General features: G+C 36.5%; 1 protein-coding gene across 2 annotated transcripts; it reads left to right on the top strand.

Moving 5' to 3' along the window:
- Positions 1–503: 503 nt before the first annotated feature.
- Positions 504–19,719, top strand: RNF152 (ring finger protein 152). Of its 2 annotated transcripts, none has more exons than XM_075212940.1 (2): positions 504–757; positions 13,744–19,719. In XM_075212940.1, the coding sequence occupies exon 2, from the start codon at positions 13,864–13,866 to the stop codon at positions 14,473–14,475; it is 612 nt and encodes a 203-aa protein (XP_075069041.1). In that variant the 5' UTR covers positions 504–757; positions 13,744–13,863; the 3' UTR covers positions 14,476–19,719. The 2 variants fall into 2 exon arrangements, with proteins under 2 accessions (XP_075069041.1, XP_075069042.1); XM_075212941.1 differs by lacking the exon at positions 504–757 and adding an exon at positions 1,973–2,102.
- Positions 19,720–19,922: the final 203 nt, after the last annotated feature.

Raw genomic sequence — 19,922 nt, 5'->3', positions numbered from 1 at the left:
CATTTAGGCAGCTAGAAAGGATAACTAGAATATATAGCTATGATATACAGAAATATATATAAATATATTATGTGTATACATACATACACACAATACAGTATATATGCAATATATGTGGAATAGTTGTTCCACATATTAGAGAGAACTTATCTGTGTTGGATCTTTAATGAATTTGAGAAATAATTAAATCTTTATCCATGCGATAAGGATTGATAATTATTTTTCATTTTTGACAAATATTGATAAATGTGCCCCTTAGTGTGACAGATCCACCAGACATAAGATGCATACAATTAATTATTCTTTAAAATGATAAATGCATTTATTTTTAAGCACACATTTTGCATAAAACCATAAATGTTTCTGATGTCTTTAAAACAGGAAATATTTATTTGAATAGCTCTAGGGCGGTGTGTCGTACTTTTGTTAAGACTTATTCCGCCCTTTCCATCTCTTTGTTGTAACACACCCACAGTTACCGGATATTATTGCAATAGAAGTGTCAATATTCAAATAAACAATCACTGAACTCCGACTCTGGTAATCTCTCCGGGTAATAACTGCAGTCTAGCTACTTTACAGGATTCTTCTTTAAACTGTCACAGGAAAGTTTACGGAAAGAAAAGAGGGAGGGTGGGGAGCAACACCCCTTTCTCTCCTTAATGTGTAGCGTGAACAGAAGGGATCAGCCCAGCCACAAACAAAGTGTTGTGAGCGATCAGTACTGGTGCTGGTGGGAAGCAGCGCCCTGAGTCAGGTGAGTAGGTTCTCATTCCAGATTTTTTTCAATTCTCTGGATCTGCCCCTGTGTGGTCCACGAACGGATAATGCTGAAACCACATACAAGCAGTGAACATTGGCTTGATTACACCAACATACACTGCTTTGTGCACTCTGAATGCCAGTATGCAGTTTGTATATGCACTTGGATGCAGAGGACTAACGTGATCTATTTGCAGTATCAACACTGAAAAATGATTGCTTATTCACAGATGTAGGAACGAGCAATCTACTATTTGCCTAGGGACTTGCAGCTCTTTGTGGACAAGAGGACGCTGTCTTGGGGCTTGCAGCAGACTAGGGTATTTCCCTGCAGACTTGCAACTCATTGCCTTCCAGTAGCTGGCACTTCGTCACCTTGCAGGGACTGGCACCCTCTTGCCTTGCAGGACCTGGCATGCAATCGCTTGACATAAACTAGCTTGGACTTGCAACCCTGTGTCTTGCAGTATCTTATATGTCCTCAGTCAGTACAAAGCGAGCAGGTTTGAAGTCCGATCATTGCTGGTGTATTTACGTATTGCCCTATCTATCGAGATGTTCATGCTCTGTTAACCATGCTGTTTACAGGAGCTTGGTCAATACAGAATAAATTCCAGCATAGGAAATCTACCAGAAATGTATTGAGCTTCAAGATGTTATCAAAATAATATGTAAAAAAAATCCCCTCCACTTCCCAAAGTGAAGGTAATTTAGCCACAGCTTGTGATGACAGCCCGTCTGCAATTTCATGTATAGGTCATTATGTGTTCCTCTATTAAATGCTGTCCATCGCACCCCGTCCCCTGGGCTGACATGTGTTGTAAATAAGAGCTTTTTTTAATGCTACCTCTGCGGCATAATCTTGAATGGACACAGAATTGTTTGTGTAAGTACTGAATATGCATCATGTTCTTCTGATCTGCTATTGTTGCACAATGCTATGGCAGTCTTGTGCTCCAGGAAATCTGTTTAAAATCAGAGAAGCTGCTTAATATAAACGAGACATAGGTATGTTTCCAGTAGCAGTCTAATGTGTATATATTTTAGTGGCCAACAGACTGTTGGTTAAGGTGAGAACCGTGCATAAGGTGATCTGATGACATGCTTGATCTTACGGGGTTTGGGATCTTAAACGAGCAATTATTTACTTTGAGTGAAAGAGGGTGAATAGTAAAGAGGATGTTGTGATTGGGTTTGCTGTCTGTCTGTGATTCACTGCAGGCAGAACAAAGCAGTTACTGCTTCCTGCTTGTCGCCTGCTGCCTGCACAACACTGAACGCTGGCAGCTGATATCATCATGCAGGAGCTGGGAAGCATGAAACACTAACACCACATCCAGGTAATGTCTACTAGAAATCACTAGGGATCACAGCATAGACAGCTAGACCCTCTTTGGGACGTCTAAACAGACACGCATCTTGCATGAATGGTACATTATTTTCAAGCACCGAAACAGGAATCATACGGTTTGTTCACTAGAATCAAACAAGACTCGTTTATTGTATTTCTGTACAGCGTGCTGTGTGTTTCTATATAGCACTGAATCTTTAAAACACAAGGGACTGAGCTTTGCATGATCTCATGGTTTAAGAATCTGGGATTTGGCTGGGAATGTGGTTAAAATGTTGTGCAGAACACATCTGACATTCATAGCTGTGTCTTTTGCTAGAGATGAAATATTCAGCAACGTTTCTTTCTCTGGTGCATAAGGAGTTGTGTATGAAAAACACAAAATATGTAAAAACTCCAATGCACTTTAAGCATTTTAAAACCTGCATATTGCTAAATTGTTTTATCCCTATATATGTCTTGGTTTCAAGTTTTATGCTTTATTTGACAATTCTTTGGTCATTTTTCATAAGGTAGGGTTACTCAATTTTACATGGGTGCAGATACCCTGTAGAATGATACCATTGGCACTAATCACTCTGTGAAGATAGCTGCCTTGGTTTATAGTACTTAACTCATATTGTTTACAAGTAATGTATTAACTGCTGCAGTGCTGGGCAATTCTATTTGGTAAATAGGTGAATGCTTAACATAATACATGGAAGCCCAGGATGTTCATTTTTAATTTTCTGAAGTGTTTTTAAAATGAACGCTTTTAGTTCTATTGATGATGTCTCATACATTCTGTCAAGTTCAGGTGACTTGTATCAGATATGTAGTTCTGGTGGTTTGCTACCTGCTGTTGACTTACCAGACTAGTTAATGGCCAAAGGGGTTATTTTATTTGCAGTTTACTTGTAAAATGGAATGCAGAAAGGTGCAGTTAATTTTGCTAAGTTGGCTTAAATGTCATTCTTATGCCATTCAAGCAGCCAGTTCAGACATTAGGCCAGTAAAACATGTTCAATTATATAGTCTCCAAAATCCATTTTTCTCAATGTTGGTATTACTGTAAGCTAGATTCAAGTAATTTTGTACACAGTGTGTAAGCAGATATGAGTACTTGAGGTTCAGTCTTTATTCAGCTTTAAAAATGCTTTGACATGGTTAAATATGATGGGGAAAAAAAGAAAGACAGGTTTATTAGAAGTGTATTGCTAATATTCATTTATTGTACTATGTGCAGTCCATTGTTTTTTGCTTCATAATCAATTGAAGTGGGGAAATGTTCACCAGCGAGTTTTTTTTTTTCTCCCTGTTCAGTATTTGATGTCTTGTACATATTAGCTTTTCAGAGACAAGATTGGGAAGAATGACCATTTGTCAACATTGATTATTAAAACAATTCTTTATAATATCAGACACAGTGAATCAAGTGACACCATACAGACCTAGGGAGTGTCTGTAAATGTTAAATTCATTTACTGTAGTTTGTTGTGACAGACAGGTGTTTTGTATAAACATTATATTTAGTACTGATATTTTCTTGGAGGAAAAGTGATTTCAAGCTGTGGTTCAACTCTCTGACATGTTTTAGTAGCATCAAAATTGCTGCACCTGTTGACTGATATTTTTAGGTGCAATACCCAAATATGTCATTCTGGAAGTGAGATGACAGTGAAGGCTGCTTTGTCTAATATGGGAATTAGTTTGAATATTTTCTCTTAATGTAAACAGAATTCAGAGTCGCTGTGCACTTACAACTGTTGCAAAAAACTACAATCTGAAATGCCTATACAGAATATTTTCTAGTCTTTGTAACGTTCTGCCAATAATAAAAGTAGTTTGGGATAAAATTCATAGTAGAATGCATTATAGCTAGTGCTTCTTTCAATAACTAATGATAAATATTTTGATTTTGACAATATTGCCACATTGTCTTTTTTTTTTTTTTTTTTAAGATAATTTCTAATCTGTAAGGCTTGCTAAAGTAGACAATATGTACAACAATTATTAAGGTAGTCTAGAACAATCCACTGTTCCTTGTGACACATTTGCTAGAATTTGAATACTGTTTCCAGGGACATTAGTTTTACAGAAGCGACGGAATGCTTTGTGTGCAAAACTGTAGGTAGACTCAGGACTCTGCACTGACACATGTTATGACCGCTGGACATGATCATAGTACAGTTTTATTGTATTTTAAGTACAGATAATGATAAGTGCACTTGGCAACTAAAGTGCAAATTTTATATTTTTAGAGAACAATATCAAAATGTGGGGGACATCTATGTAACTGTGTAGAAAAGTGGTGTTACCAGTAGCAACCATTCAGATTCTAACTCCTTTTTCTAGTACAGTTTAGTAAGCAAATATTTTGATACAAACTTACATGACAGTTGAAATAGTCTTTTTTTTTTTTTCAAAGAAAGTTTGGGTTATTGCCTTTCAGATATCCTTTTGTGTATTTATTAACAGGCATATCAAAAAGTTCAACTGAAACTGCTTTCCTTCAAGTAAGGGATAAAACTGTACAGAAATATAGTCTATTCATGAGCACAATAGTTTTTCCACTTTTAAAGGACACACAACTCAAGACTTAGAATTTATATCAAGGAAGCATTAAGTTAAATTTCAGCGTTCACCCTTACTCAGGCATTCCACTGCAGCTTTTCATATATAATAAGGTGAAATTGAGTATTTCCTCCCCCCCCCTCCCCCTCAATCACAAAAGAAGAAAAATCACATCTTAAAATTCCTTAGACAATGGTTGAAAGGGTAATGGTATGTGTGCGCACAGCTCAATTTGCAAAGAATGCAATATAAGTTATTTCTTTGAAGGATAACTCCTGCTAATTAAATAGCGCTCCCTTAACATCCATAGTTACACATATTTTGCACTTAGTCTGACCACTATGACAAGCTGCAGAGGAGAGAGCTAGCTGTGGAATTCAGATGGTGATTCAAACTCCTAGCTCTGTGGGTATGTTCTGTATGTGGTAGCTGATTGGACAAGACCAGTAGCCAATCCAGTTAATTGCCGCATATAATGCACATTCCCTAACTACTTTAAACGCTCGGATTGGTATAGTCTTCCAGTGGTAACGTCACCTTCCTCTGCATGCAGGCGGACTGAGAATCATTTACATGACAGCTGACAGTAGACCAATCATGACGCAATTATGTTGAATTTCCTCTGTTTCAAACTCTGATATGTTCCTTGAAAAGCACTTGAATGACATATATTTCTGCACTGTAAATAGAATTGTTTTTAAGAAGGTTTGGCTTATTGTCTTTAAAAGTATCCTTCTTTTATATCTAACACAAGAGAAAATTTCAACTGAAAGGGCATTTTTCTTTAAAGGAAGGGATAAAATGTTATAGCAAAATAGTCTGTTTCTGAGCATGCAGTATTGTCTACTTAAAGGACATGAAATTAAAATATTGTAATTTATATAACATCTTTTAGGTTTAGAGGTGAATTTGCAATTGTCCAATCAATCAGAAGCGGCCAACTAGTGCTGGCAATTCACAATTACTGTACTTTGCCATCGTTAGACAGCCAAAAATGGCTTCTTAAAGCATCCCCAGGGCTTCGGTGAATGGTGCTGTGGAAGGGGGAATTTTTCACCCTCCGTGGGAATACTGCTTTAAAGATATAGAACTGCAAGGCAGATCCCGTGCCAAAATTTACATGGTTTTTGTAGGCAATTTATGTGACTCAGTTGCCTAAGCACAGTGGATGCACCATTTTATGGGCTGTGCCAATATTCTACCAATCCACCAGTCTTAGTGATTTCACTAGTTCCTGGTGACATTAAAGCTGCATTCTTAGGAATATTATTGTATTTAGTCATCAGTAAGGCTGAGTCCTCTTTGTGTCGAACAGTGTTTCCCAAACCGGGTGCTCAGGGGGCCCTAACAGTGCGTGTTTTCCATTTCTCCTTGTTAGAGCATTGGTGTATTCATTACAGACAGACACTTCAAAGATCATGTTCAGACCTGTTCAAAGATCCACAGGTGGTTTTTATGTATTTCACTTGTGACTTGGAAAACCTGCACTGTTAGAGCTCCCCGAGGACTGTGTTTGGGAAATACTGGTGTAGAGGAAGGGTCCGTGGTAAGAGACCAACATGGTTCAGCTTATTCATGACTCGCCTGCCATTTTCTTTAAATTTTCAATTATGTGAAAAACAAAGTACCCTCCTCCAAATCTGTTATTACTGGAGGAGATAATTAACTACCATCTAGTAGTCACCAAGTCTTATTAAAATGTGATATATCTAAACTCATGACAAATAGCACATAATGGGTTATATTTTACTATTATTTATATGCAAAAAATAAGTCAACATGAAGAAGCCATGTATAAAAAGTCTATTCGGATTGGAGTAAGTGCAGCTTGTGTCAGCGCTTTCTCTTACCGCCGCCTACAGGCACTTAATCCCACTGCCCTCCAACTTTAAAACACACGGCTTCCTCGCGGTCAGTCTTTATTTAGTGGACTTGTAATCTTGTGTATAAGTCGGCATTCCTAGACCCGGGTCTTGCAATTCCAACAATATTTGTATTAAATTGTCAGCTAGTTGAGCAAAATAAAGTCCTGCGTTCACATGAATTCAGCTTGTTTGTCTAGAACCCTATGGGGACTGCTATTGCTTACGATAACAGTGGGACCGCAGTAGATATCTACTGCGATCCCCTAGTTATAAATAGAGGGAGTACATAAATTTGTGGTGGCCTCCGAGGGGATTAGGGGCTTGTTAAATAGACCCTAAGTACGAGAGTTTGTCTGTGACAGATCAAGTGACCCAGGATATTATACTGTAGACTGTCTCTTGACAGGGCCAAAATGCCATCTGACCACAAGGATAGATTATTTTTTTTTTCATGAATACTATGATCAGCAGTTTAGGCATAGCAGGATATTCAACTGGAATACATCAATTTATAAATATAACAATAAAATGATAGTTATCCAGGCACGAACATATACATGTAAAATGCACAAGCTCTGCAGATAATTTCAGCATTTCTTTTTGTAGATCATGTATGTATTAGTTATAAAGGTTACTTATTTATATCTCAATTTTTAATAGTACACATTTAATCTTCAATCTAATGCAGTATTTTTTTTATATTGTAGTGAAGTGTTTAATAAGATAACATTTAACACTGTTGACTATTCTTCCACGTCGACAGTTTGAGTTATACTGGAAGACACTGTACACTTCATTGTTATTAGCAGGGCAGTCTTGCTTTTTAGTCTCTTGCAACAAAGTTAAACAGTTGCTTTCAGTAATATGTTCCAGAATAATCAGTGCCTAATAACATTAGGTCTTTAAACATACCATTACTGGTTCACGCTTAAGTGAACATTTGACATGTGGTATTGTGCAAACAATCACTGTTCACAAAACTGCCATAAATGTGAGTATGCTTAAAATCTGCCACAATGTAGTCAGTCTATCAATCTAAAAAAAGAGGCTTAAATTATACAAATGACAGGCATGCGAGTTATAAGCAATCTTATAGTGAACCCACACCAATTTAAATGCCTGGTGGGATTGGGTGGGGTCTACTAAAATTCGATTTGCAGAAATAGTGTTAAAAATCTCCTATGTTTTTTTTCCATTGATTCATAAGTTTATTTGCTAATCCCCAAATATATGTAGTAAATATGAAACCACGTTTTTGCGTCCCTCCTAAAAATCCTCACCCCAGAAACAGCACATCCTACCCTGAAAAGGCTACTGTGGGCTGATTAGGATTGGTACCTCTGGAATGGCAATTTTGCCAACCCAGTGCCCTCGTATAATGAGCACAGAACCTAAAACGTCTCCCCAGTATACCTGAAACGTAAAATGAAGTAAACCTACAGTTTTAAAATAAACTAGTTGAATAAATGCTCCCCCATAAAACTTAGTTCACCACTTTATTAAATATAAAATGATCGTTCTTGATTCATCATAGCCAAAATGAGAAATAAAATGTTTTCTTCTATCTTGATCCAAGGTACATAGGCCACAGGCACTTTCCCACGCTTGCCGTCTGTGTTTGGTAGCATGGGGTGTCTGGGGGACCCCAGGATTTGGTCATTTAGTAGTGGTCAGCGCTGGTGAGTGGTGGATAATATTTTTTTATGGGTATATTTACATTTTTTTTCTTATTTAGATAAAAGATAGGAAAAAACGAATCTATTTCCCATTTGGACTACAGCGGGTCAAGGACAAGATTTTTCTTTTATATTAATGTGAACAAGGGTTTGGGGATTCTTTTATTCAATTAAAGCTTATTTTATAATCATAGGTATTTTGCCTTTACTCTTTTTTTTTTTTTTTTTGTATAATGGGCAGACCAAAGTATATATAGTGAGACCAAAGTTGCTCAGTCTTTGCTTTCACTCCAGCCACCATAGCCCAGGTTGGTTGGACAGAGCCCCAGGAGATCAGCTGCTCCCATTCAGACTTATTCTCTACTTTATAACAAAGTAGAGAATAAGTTAGATTGCGAGCAGCCAAGCATTCCGCGGGCCATCTGTTGCCCACCTTGGCTATAAACTATAAACCGTGCATGGAGCTTATCGGCATGTTTGTAACTAACTCAAAATTGACATTACTACAATGAGTAGGAAATTATTAGAAACCGAGTCCTATTGCACTTGCTAATCTCTCCACACACGTAGAAATTTGCCACCATTTATACAATCCCTGAAACAACAGTTTGATTAGTGCCTTTTTCAGTTATTTGTTTTTAGAAAATAGCAAAGTGCCCCTTGTCTTGCAATAAATCGATATGCTCACTTGGCAATCGGCATGATTGGACACTGTTTGTAGGTGAATGGAGAAGAGATGAAGGCTTACCTAGAGTTCGTTGTTTTCTGTGGAGGTGCTAGTGAGGTGCACATAGTTGTCTTAGCAAGGCAGATGACCATAGTGAGAGAAAAGGAAAACATGTTCTGCCTTCCCCAATCTGTGTTCAATTATTAGTTTGGTAAGAAGGCAGTGTGCCCTGTATCACCATATTTCTAAGAGGTCATGGATCTCTGAACTTCCATCTCTCCTTGTTCATTTGTTTATTCATGTGCATGTAGCTAAAGTTAGCTATTAAGAATATCCTCCTCCTCTCTTAGCAGTGTTTTTGTTCATTGTGATTTATGTGTATTCTATGGTTACTAAAGCACATCCGTGTATTTTGTCAACTGTCGGACCATCTACAATTTGACATAAATGTCCCTGGCTGTAACCACTCAACAAAAATGGAGATAGCAACACATATGAATTACTGTTTAGTAAATATAAATTCAAGTTGTATAATATATGTTCATATATACAGTGGATATAAAGTCTATACACCCTTATTGAAATTGTATTTGTGATTTAAAGCCTGTCAAGATAAATCATGATAGACCCTTTTGCACCTTTTAATATGACATTTCAACCAAACCATTTCAAGTTAAAAACAAATAGACATTTTTAGGAGAAAAAAGTGAAAGTAATAAACTTAGTGCATTTTGTGACAGCCCTGAAGTCCATTGGTGGTCTTTGTGCTATAGTCTCCTCTGCCTACCACTCTACTTTTCTGTAAACAAATGTCTGATTAAAATGTCAACTTCTTTTATCTGCAGTGTGCTAGCGCAGGGGAGCTGCTAGAAATGAGGTGCAGGATAATTTAGCAGACGCCTAGTTGAAAGTCTGGAAACACAACAAGAACAATGGTGATGCTTGACGTGGGCTGTTTAATTGCCATTTGTTGCAATACTGTCAAAGAATGACCAGAAAACCTTTCGGTACAATTTTTATATTAATATTGTTCTTAACGTTATTACATAAATCATATAGGAAAATATAAAAATTGGGTTAGTGTGCCTTTTCATTATGCTACAGTCGACAGGCAACAGCAGATATTTTGTGCTGTGCTGGCCAAATACCACTGTTGTCGGAATGTGACTGTATACTCAGGCTGATGGCTAACAACCTCTAACTGCCTGATAATGGTGTTATTGGATTATTATCAAGCATCTCTTTCACCTTGGTCGATTTGCCTGTATTGCAGCTTGTCATCTTAAAGATAGCTACACACGCTGAGCAACAGGATAGTGGTCCATCTTGGCCACAAAAGCGGGTTGTCAACTTTACAGGATCTGGCTATTGAAACTCAGGTCTGGCTAGGTCAGTCGGAAGATGACTGAATGCACAGGATTTTAGCTTTCCTTTTCTGAGCACATTTACAGGCGTGCCTGACAGCTGTGTGAACAGATTATCTGCCAGCATTCTATCCACTTCGTTACCACACGCTACAGTATCTGGCTGTGGTAATAAAGCATTAATGTTGCAGCTTCTGTGGCCATCTTATATAGACGATACACCAAAATGTCCAGCGCTGGGAATAAACCCTCTTCCTATATACAATCACTCTCTATAAAATACACACTTGAGTAAAATGCACAAATTTATTGGAACTTGAGCTCCTGCAGTAAATCACACAACTCCAAACTGGGGAGCTTATATACAAATGCAAACAACGGTATATGATGTTTATATTAGGCTGAGCATGCCAGTATAATCCAACCTTTATATGTCTCATAAATTGTTAAAAAGGGAGACTAGTATGAACAACTGATAAAAACATTCTGTGTCTCCTCTTTCATCTGATGAAACTTGTTTCTATCATAAACCTTAAAAATGCGAATACATGCATGATTCAAAAATATAGAGATCTCAATTCCTAAAAATTCTTGTCTAAAAATGAAAAGATGCGTTGTAATAGGAGGACTACTTCATATGTATTCACAACGAACAAGTGATCTTCAGTGGAATGAAAATAAAAAATCCAAAAGATACAGAATTAAACTTGTTCCATATCTGTACGGTAAATGCAATTCATAATGTCCTCCTTTCTACACATATATAGAATCCCATAGCATCGGAGACGATAAGTCTGTAATGTAATAGTTCTTACCGCATCCTATAGTCCTCGTGAAGAGGTGCAGGGAAGCGTGAATCCACCTGTGCAAAGTTCTTAAGCCGCCCGGATATCCGGTGATGTTTCCACTAAAAGAAGTGCAATATCCAATTTAAGCATACAGGAACCGATATGATGTATTTTCGTTCCGCTTGAGTACAATACCAATGAAAACGTCGGGACTTTTTCACTTTGAAAAAGTCCCGCTTGGAACGGGACGAAACGCGTCAGAGGGCAAAGGATTTCCCTTCAGGTTTCTTCATTATACACAGCGCTGTGTGGAGAGAAATAACACTTTGACAGATACATGCTCCAACGTTTGTGATTGTATATAGGCAGAGGGTTTATTCCCAGCGCTGGACATTTTGGTGTATTTTTTTGTTTATTACACTGCTCGATGAACCGTGGTCTAAGCTGCAGGGTTACCTAAAGAATATTCCCATAACGAGGGTTATCTGCTGACTACAAGCACCGAGGTTGTTCCCTAGGGAACTGTTTGTGTGTTATCTTATATAGACGGCCACATATGTTTAAAAACAGGATTACTGTCTAATTTGACCATACATGTGGGTGGCCAAACTGGACAAAATATAGCGTTTTGGTGCTCACGTCAAGGGACTACACCACTGCTGCACCAAATAGTAGTGATCTTCCAGACAGCATGCCTGATAATCTGTATGATTTTGACTGGATTATTATTGGGCATAGTGTTCATTTTGAAGCCAAACACCGTAATATTGGGCCAGTTGTCTGATACTACCTGCAGTATCACATGTGCATGGCCAGCTTTCATGAGGTACATGTAGTGAATGTGTGGGACTGTTACAAAAGGTTTACTGGCTGCAGTTATATACATTATTATTATTATTATCAATTATTTGTTAGGCGTCACAAGGTTTCCGCAGCGCCGTACACAGTACAAACAGTAGACCATACAGGGTGACATAGTACAGAACAATAAACACAAAGTACCAATACTTCAGGAACTCCGGGCAGACATATGGGTAAAGACGGAGCAGAAGAACAGGTATGGAGACAGGAGGGGAGAGGGGCCCTGCTCATATGAGCTCACATCTTAAGGGAGGGTGAACAAACAGGCACAAGAGGGAGCCATAAAGTAAGGGAGAGAAAGGCGGGGCTAGGGGAGAGAGGGGAGAACGAGAGAAGGAGGTTAGCGAAGGAGCAAGAAGATTAGGGGTGAGTTTGAAGTGCCCGTTTGAAGGAGCACAGACTGGCTGAGAGACGGATGTAGCGAGGGAGGTCGTTCCAGTGCAGGGGAGCAGCTTGGGAGAAGTCTTGGATTCTGGAGTGGGAAGAGGTAATTAGAGTGGAGGAGAGGCGACGGTCATTGGCCGAGCGCAGCGAGCGGGCAGGGGGGTGAATGGTGAGGAGTACTGCCCACTTTGGCAGTAATCATTTTTGCAGCTCTCTAAACAACTCATTCTGATGTATGATATGATGTCTGAGATTTACAATACCTGTTTGTTTTTTGTGATTAATTCTACTTTAACAACTGCAGGTGAACATGAGGATGAAGAGTTAATGAATAAAGAAAACGCCATAGAAGGAATGTCAATAAATATGTTTGCTGACAAAACTATATATTTTTTAAAATTCTGGTATAATTTATAATTCTAATATAATACTAAAATAGAAAGTATGCCTTCATAATATATGGAACCTGCCTTGATGTTCACACAAAAAACCAAAAACGTCAAATCATCTGTGTATAACAGCAGTACCCCTCTAGTAATCCATAATGTTCAAAATAGAAGTAACTCAAAACGACATATACCCATTTCACAGGATTAGAGTTAATCCCTATGGGAAAATAGCATATGCTATGACACTAATTGTAAACTGACAATTGTCAAATCCCAGTACAAAGTGTAAATAGGTCTCTTCACACTGGATATTCTATACAGGTACAAGTATTTAGATAAATACAAATTCACAAATCAAGTCTCTTCCACCTTGGTTACTTTCTCTTGTATCATATATTTGAATACATATCTTAGTTTGCAATTGCTTTTTCATTCTTGAGTCAGGTTCTGTACTTATTTTGTTTCATGTACTGTTACTGGTTAATTATTTAATAAAGTCTTTACGTGCACATTCTGCTTGTTCATTTTATTGCTAGGCTGTAATGAATGGCAATTGTAGAATGACCTGTTGGCTATAAATTCTTTCAACCATCTAATTAAGAGAAAGTTTTTGAACTGTCAGTGATCAAACCATGATGTTTATACTAGTGTTCAAGCTATTTTTTAACAGTTTCAGTGACCTAGTCTATAAACATTGCATTACACATTTTATTGCTGAATAATAAGAAAAAATATTAATTGCCAAATGGTTTCTTAGAGTTTGTATACTCCCTTTACAGTAAACACTGCTACTTTTTAACAAGATTGCCTAGAAGAAGTTTGAAAAATTAAGTTCAAGACTGGGTGGCATATAATTAGTTGTGAGCCGCCTTCCCCAACTTGCAACCAATCATGCGCCACTGAACTCTTCCACCCATTTAAATTTCTCTGGACTGATCAATGACAAAACAGATTAAAGCAAAGGGAGTATACAACTTGTTAAATATATGCTGTGCACAGTATGAATTCTCAAATGATCTGAGTAGCTTTAAAGGATTTGCTTGAATTGGAAAAGTAACTTGATATTTCCATGCTTTCTTGTAGATTCTGACAAGAATTTATACATAGCTTAAGACTTTACCATAAGAGCAAAACTGCTGGATAAAAACCGTGTGAGACAATAGTTCTGCATCTTCAGAACAGAGGAATTGGGCCAAGTTGACCATGGAAACGCTGTCCCAGGATTCTCTATTAGAATGCCAAATCTGTTTCAATTATTATAGTCCTCGGAGAAGGCCAAAACTTCTTGATTGCAAACATACCTGCTGTTCAGTCTGCCTACAACAAATGAGGGCTAGTCAGAAAGACCTTAGATGTCCTTGGTGTCGAGGTGTCACAAGGTTACCCCCTGGATACTCCGTATCTGAGCTGCCTGATGATCCAGATGTTGTTGCAGTAATTGCAATCCCTCACACTTCGGAAAACACTCCAGTCTTTATTAAGTTGCCAAGCAATGGATGCTACATGTGGCCTCTTCCTGTCAGCAAGGAAAGAGCTTTATTGCCTGGTGATATAGGCTGCAGATTACTAACAGGAAGTCAGCAAAAGCCAGTCACTGTAGTGACTATGCCAATGGAACACCAACCCTTGCAAAGTAACATTGCACAGGATATTGCGGAGGAAGAGCATGAGAGAAGAGGGGTTGTTAAAAGTTCTACCTGGTCTGGAGTTTGCACTGTCATTTTAGTAGCATGTGTTTTGGTCTTCCTGCTTGGAATTGTCCTTCACAACATGTCTTGTATTTCAAAGCGCTTCACTGTGATTTCGTGTGGCTGAAATGGATTCTATATATTCTGTATCTCCATGTCAAAATAGAAGCAAATGTACGGCAGCATTGTATAATGAAAAAAATATCAACTGCAAATGGGTGGAAACTTATCACCTTCCAAAAAGTTAGAAGAGAGTGCGAGAGTTGTATCAAATCCCTCTCTACCAGTCTGGTCAGAACTAATGAAGATTGCATGCACAGTTATCATTCCTTCTCAAACAGAACTTGTGTGGTAAATCTGAATATAGGGTAGTAAGATGACTTTCTTCTTAGCTCATTGTGCTAATGCCATATTCACTAGACTTTGACCAAGTAATATACTATATTTCTTGTTAAATCAATTTGAAATTAATATGAACAGGAGAATGTTGATATGTTTAAGGAGACAATGAAAATATAATTTGATGTTAAAGAAGTTATGTTTAAGTGAAGTCAGACTGATATCAAAATATAGTTATTACTTGTTTAGCACATCAATAATATGTATCTGCAGGCATCTCAGGTCTTCTTATACTAACATGGTCTCATATGAAGATGACTTTTCTTATTAGTACTTTAAAAATAGTACTATTTCAAAGTGATTGTCTCATGTTCTGTCCATCAATATCTTGTATTTATTCAGGTGCCTACCAAAAAGGTGAGACTGAATGTTCTTAGTGCAACATGTAAACTGTTGATTTTTGCAGGTTTGTCTGTCACAGAACTGTTCATGGTGATGCACGACTTACACAACATAAACTTGGATGGAAACCTACCCATCTCCTTGCAATAAATAAGTTATGTTGCATTAAATCTCATTCTTGATGTATTAAATCAATGTGTCCTAACAAAAAGAAAGTGTTATGTGGAGCAATAGTCCAACAAGGAATTTGGAATGATGGCATACTTTTGTGTTGCAGAAAATATAATTGTATTTTCTTCAACAAATTTGCAATATTCACTTTCCAAAACGGCAAACTATTTAAAATATCTAGTAAGTTTATTTTGTTATGTCCCATCCATAAACTTAGTCTGTGTCATAAAACAAAAGGTAAGTGTCTAGTTTGGTATTTGAACACTCTAAAATAATTAAAAGTCCTAACATAATTAAAAGTCCTATAATTGTATGGTGGGTTTTAAATCCTGCATTGCAATCGTGTGACAGAGCTAAAAAAACGTTTGGGAATAAATTACTTTAAGATTTCTCTGCAAGGCTGGTTAGTTTATTAAATATTATTATTGTTTTGAGTTATAAAAGTTTCTTCAAGTTTATACATTTTAAATAGTTTTATTGTAATGTATGATTAATTTTATATTGAAAGTCAAATTTGGTTATATAAAGCCATGAAAAATATGTACTTTGCATTTGCAAAGGTTTCATAAGTAACTTTCTTCTATGTATAATTTTCTTAAATGTTTTTTTTGCTGAGCAGGCAATTTTTAATATTGAATCCAATATTTTTTTATGTATCACTTAGAGTAACTTGCTTGATAAATAAAAGACAGGCCTGCATATTGATTTTCATTTATATTAACTATAATATAAGGTATAAAATAAATTAATTTGTTAAATCAACTAACATTTCTATAGAAATGATATGAATGGGATCTGTTTCATGCTGTTTTTCTCTGATAATTCTGCCTATTATTTACAAGTCACACATTAAAACATGATGCATTGTGCACTTTTAATTTTTGATTACGGGTTTTAATTTCTTTATTTTATTATGTAGATACATTGTTCTTCTTATAGCCAGCCACAGTGATATATGTTAAAACGCACCTAATTTTTTATAGACTTTTTATTGACAGTAATACAAAATTTTGTATTAACAAGCAGAGGAATAATCTTACAATCTATAGGATTGCATTGTTAGCATTTCAACTCCATTCTCTTATGTACTTTACTATTCTGCAGCTGAACCTGCTTCATACAAAACCCATGCTAGGCAGATTTTGGTACTGAAATATATTATGAGATATTGAACATTTAAGAATGTATTTTAAATCGTAAAGGCATATTAATCTTATTTTTTTTCTTTTGTATCTGTCTTGGCACATTAGAAGGTAAACATACATACACAAACCTAAGAAGTTAAATCCTTTATTTAGGTCAGAGCCTGTTGTGAAATATGCCCAGTGATGTAACTCCTACATTAGGCAGTAGGTACTATGTCAGTGAAGAAAAATTGTAACATTATTTTTCATTTTTAACATAACCAAGTAGAGACATTAGGCCTGATTCATGTTCAAATGCAACTTGCGCGCAAGTTACGTTTTAAAAATGAGTACGGATATTGAGCATAGTTCCGACCATATCCAAATTCATTCATATCCCAAGATGTGTTTCCATGTGATTCTGGGTGTAAGTATGCTCTGCCTACATAGAACTTGACCTATGTAGACAGAACAGATTGCACTCAATGCACAAAAGCTTGTGCATAATAAGGTCACATCAGAAAACAAAACCAGGAAATATAAAATAAATTAACCACTCTAAACAGTATAGTCAATAATAATTTTTTTATATTTTTTTAAATGTTTTCAATATTCCTTTTTTTTATAGTCTATCTTACTTGCATACACATGTTCTGCGCCATCAACTGGCATGAATACATGTAGGTTTTTAAAACAAAGACTAAGCCATGTTAGTTTTCACAATCAGTTGGCTATGTAGCTGGTGCAGTTGATACGGGTAAAACCAAGCGTACATATGATAACCCCAGCACTCGGCCTTTGTGAGTCCACCCTTTCCTTCCACCAGTGCATAGAATTGTGTTCATTGGCGTAAGGTCCACTTCTAAGCATGCACAGAGCTATCTCACGAAAGATACGCTATACAAATGGGCGTACGTCCAAAAATTAGCCAAACCTATTGTGGTTGAAAATAAAAGTAGGATTTTGCCTACATTCTATAATGCTATTAAGTTTGTTTTATATAAATATGCCATTATTTCTCGTATCTTCTCCCAAATTCCTCATCTCAATCTTTCTGTGTTGTAATAATCCTCTCACAATACAATAGTGTGGTAGCGTAGCCTTGCTTGTGTGTGTCACAACATGGATGGCAGATTATATCATTGGGGGTATGGCCAGTTTTGGAAAGGACAAAATATATGAAAAAGGTGTAATTTAAACACTTTGTCCACAATATACATTCTCCCGCACTAGGTATATTTAAGCAAAGAATGTTTCTAAAGTTAGTTTCTTTTAATGGAAACATTTTTGGAGAGTTTTTCTTTTTATATAGAAAGAGGTCTAAGCTTACATTTAATGCCACTGTTCTTGTGAATAATTTTTAATATGTCTTATTCCCCCCCCCCCCCTCCATGTACAATTTAGCTTTGTGTAATTTAGCTTTGTGTATGTATGAATAGAAATACATATTATCAAATGCGTGTGTCCATAGATTTGAACACTTGGGTAATCATATTGTAGTATTGCATAGCTGCCCGAATTTCCAAATTTTTTCCAAGGTTGTTGTGCATAGGTGCATCTAAGCACATTATGTACAATACTGTATTCAGGGACCTTGGAGCACTACAGTCTTCACAATAACATGTCTACTGAAGTTGCATATGATGTATTGTTTTACCCTTCTCCTCAATAAATGTTAACTTTCCTAAACCAGGATTTAGGAATAGATCCAACATGTGTGCAGCTAGTCAGAAGTGAAATAGAGACACAAATTTCCAGGGATAAATCTTCAAAATTTGCGACTCTTCCTGAAGATTAAGGACAGATGGTAACGATGGTATTGTTGGCATTTGTGAGACGTATAAATATGCATATATCTGTTTACAGAATGCATATACAGGAATTATTTTTGAGGAGATCATGAAGGGTTGACATGCTCGTATCTTTTTACAAAATTATCTGGTAGTTCACTTTAGAACTTGTGGATTATCTTTTTGAATTGGGCTATGTTCTAAATAATTATTATTAATAATAATTATTTGACTGTTAAGCATTTGAAATATGATTTGTTTTATTAATCTTGATATATTGTTCTTCACAATTACGCTCATGAGTTCCAACTCTAATAGCACAGGGGATCATTTGTCTGGGTTCCCAACCTTTTGGCAATGTGCCTGTGCACATATGTTTTGAATTCAATTGTACAGAAGTTTACAGAAAATATAAAACATGCATGAGGATTTGTTTCCTATAATTGAATATTACCTCAATTTCACCACGGTTCCCTCAAACAATATTGCTCATTTAGAAACAGCAGTTTTAGGTGCAACGTTTGAATTCATGTACAGCAACTAATCAGACGCTTGCTTTCATTTTCTAGCTTTTACTAGACAAAAACTAAATGTTGATTGGTTTCTGTAGTTCAGTGCAAATTGTGCACCTAAATGCAATCTTAGTAAATAATTCTTATTGTCTGGTGTAGAGAGAGGAGTTTTCAAATGTTTAATTGAGCTTCTCTGTGCAAACGTATGGGCATTGCAACATCAGTCTTAGAGATGTACACAAATAGTTTGCAGGTAGAAATTTTACAAATATATTTTGAATGCATGTTGTACAGAGGGAAAACTTATTACAAGTGTCCTGCCGGTTATGAACTTTCATATATTATATAAGTTGCCTTTTAAGTAGTTTTGTATTTATCTGTGATTAATGTGTTAAGATGGACAGAATAAAATGTATTTTACTTTTCCCAATAAGTATAAAATGTCTTCTACATTTATAAGTAAGCATTGGCATATGTAAGAAGATCTGCATACTTGTGTCCACTATATCGGGGTGGGGGTGGAGGAAGTCCTTTACATTAATTTTACACTTCTTGAGTAACGATTGTCTTTTTTTTCTGTTTGTTGTTGCTCTACTGCTATGTACATGTGCATAAAAACAAATTTATCGACCTAGCTAAATTTTGTAAGGGCCCCCATGTCCTGCCAAATATCGAAAAACTCACATATACATAGCTTTGACAGTGAAGGTGGCTGCATCTTGTGCACCTATTGTATTTTACACACTTTGTGCTAATGTACAAATAAATCTTAATTTCTTCTTAGATATCAACCAAATCCTAAATCTATTTCTTTTGAAGATGTTGGGTGTTAACTATTATTGAAAATTAAAAGCTGAAGGTTAATGAATGGTTGTGTGAAATTCATGGAAAAAAAATCTCTGTAGCTCAATATGTCATTGAATTTCATTAGACTTGTTCATTCACTTAGACTTAACTGAAAGTGTGGTGGAATGATTATTTTAACAGCCCGTATTGATTTTTTTTCCCACCAAAATAAAGACCTTTTACTCAACATACAGTTTCCTCATCCTTGTCTCAAGATTTTGACCAACACCATCTTAATGACAACAGTGCTGTGCAGTTGATCAATATTATATGATGATTCTTGCCCAATTGTGCATGACCTTCCTTCTCTGCATTAAATCTAGTAATCGTGAAACAGATTACCGCACAAACCGGCGAAGAGTGGTCATCAGCTGACCGAATTTTAAGGCA

This window comes from Mixophyes fleayi, chromosome 5 (genome assembly GCF_038048845.1).
Source record: "Mixophyes fleayi isolate aMixFle1 chromosome 5, aMixFle1.hap1, whole genome shotgun sequence".
Lineage (NCBI taxonomy): Eukaryota > Metazoa > Chordata > Amphibia > Anura > Limnodynastidae > Mixophyes > Mixophyes fleayi.
The sequence above is the reverse complement of the archived record's forward strand: the minus strand, read 5'-3'. Positions and strand labels throughout refer to the sequence as shown.

Bases quoted from the DNA above. Each gene is read 5' to 3' on its own strand.
- RNF152 (XM_075212940.1), top strand. From the start codon at position 13,864: ATGGAAACGCTGTCCCAGGATTCTCTATTAGAATGCCAAATCTGTTTC.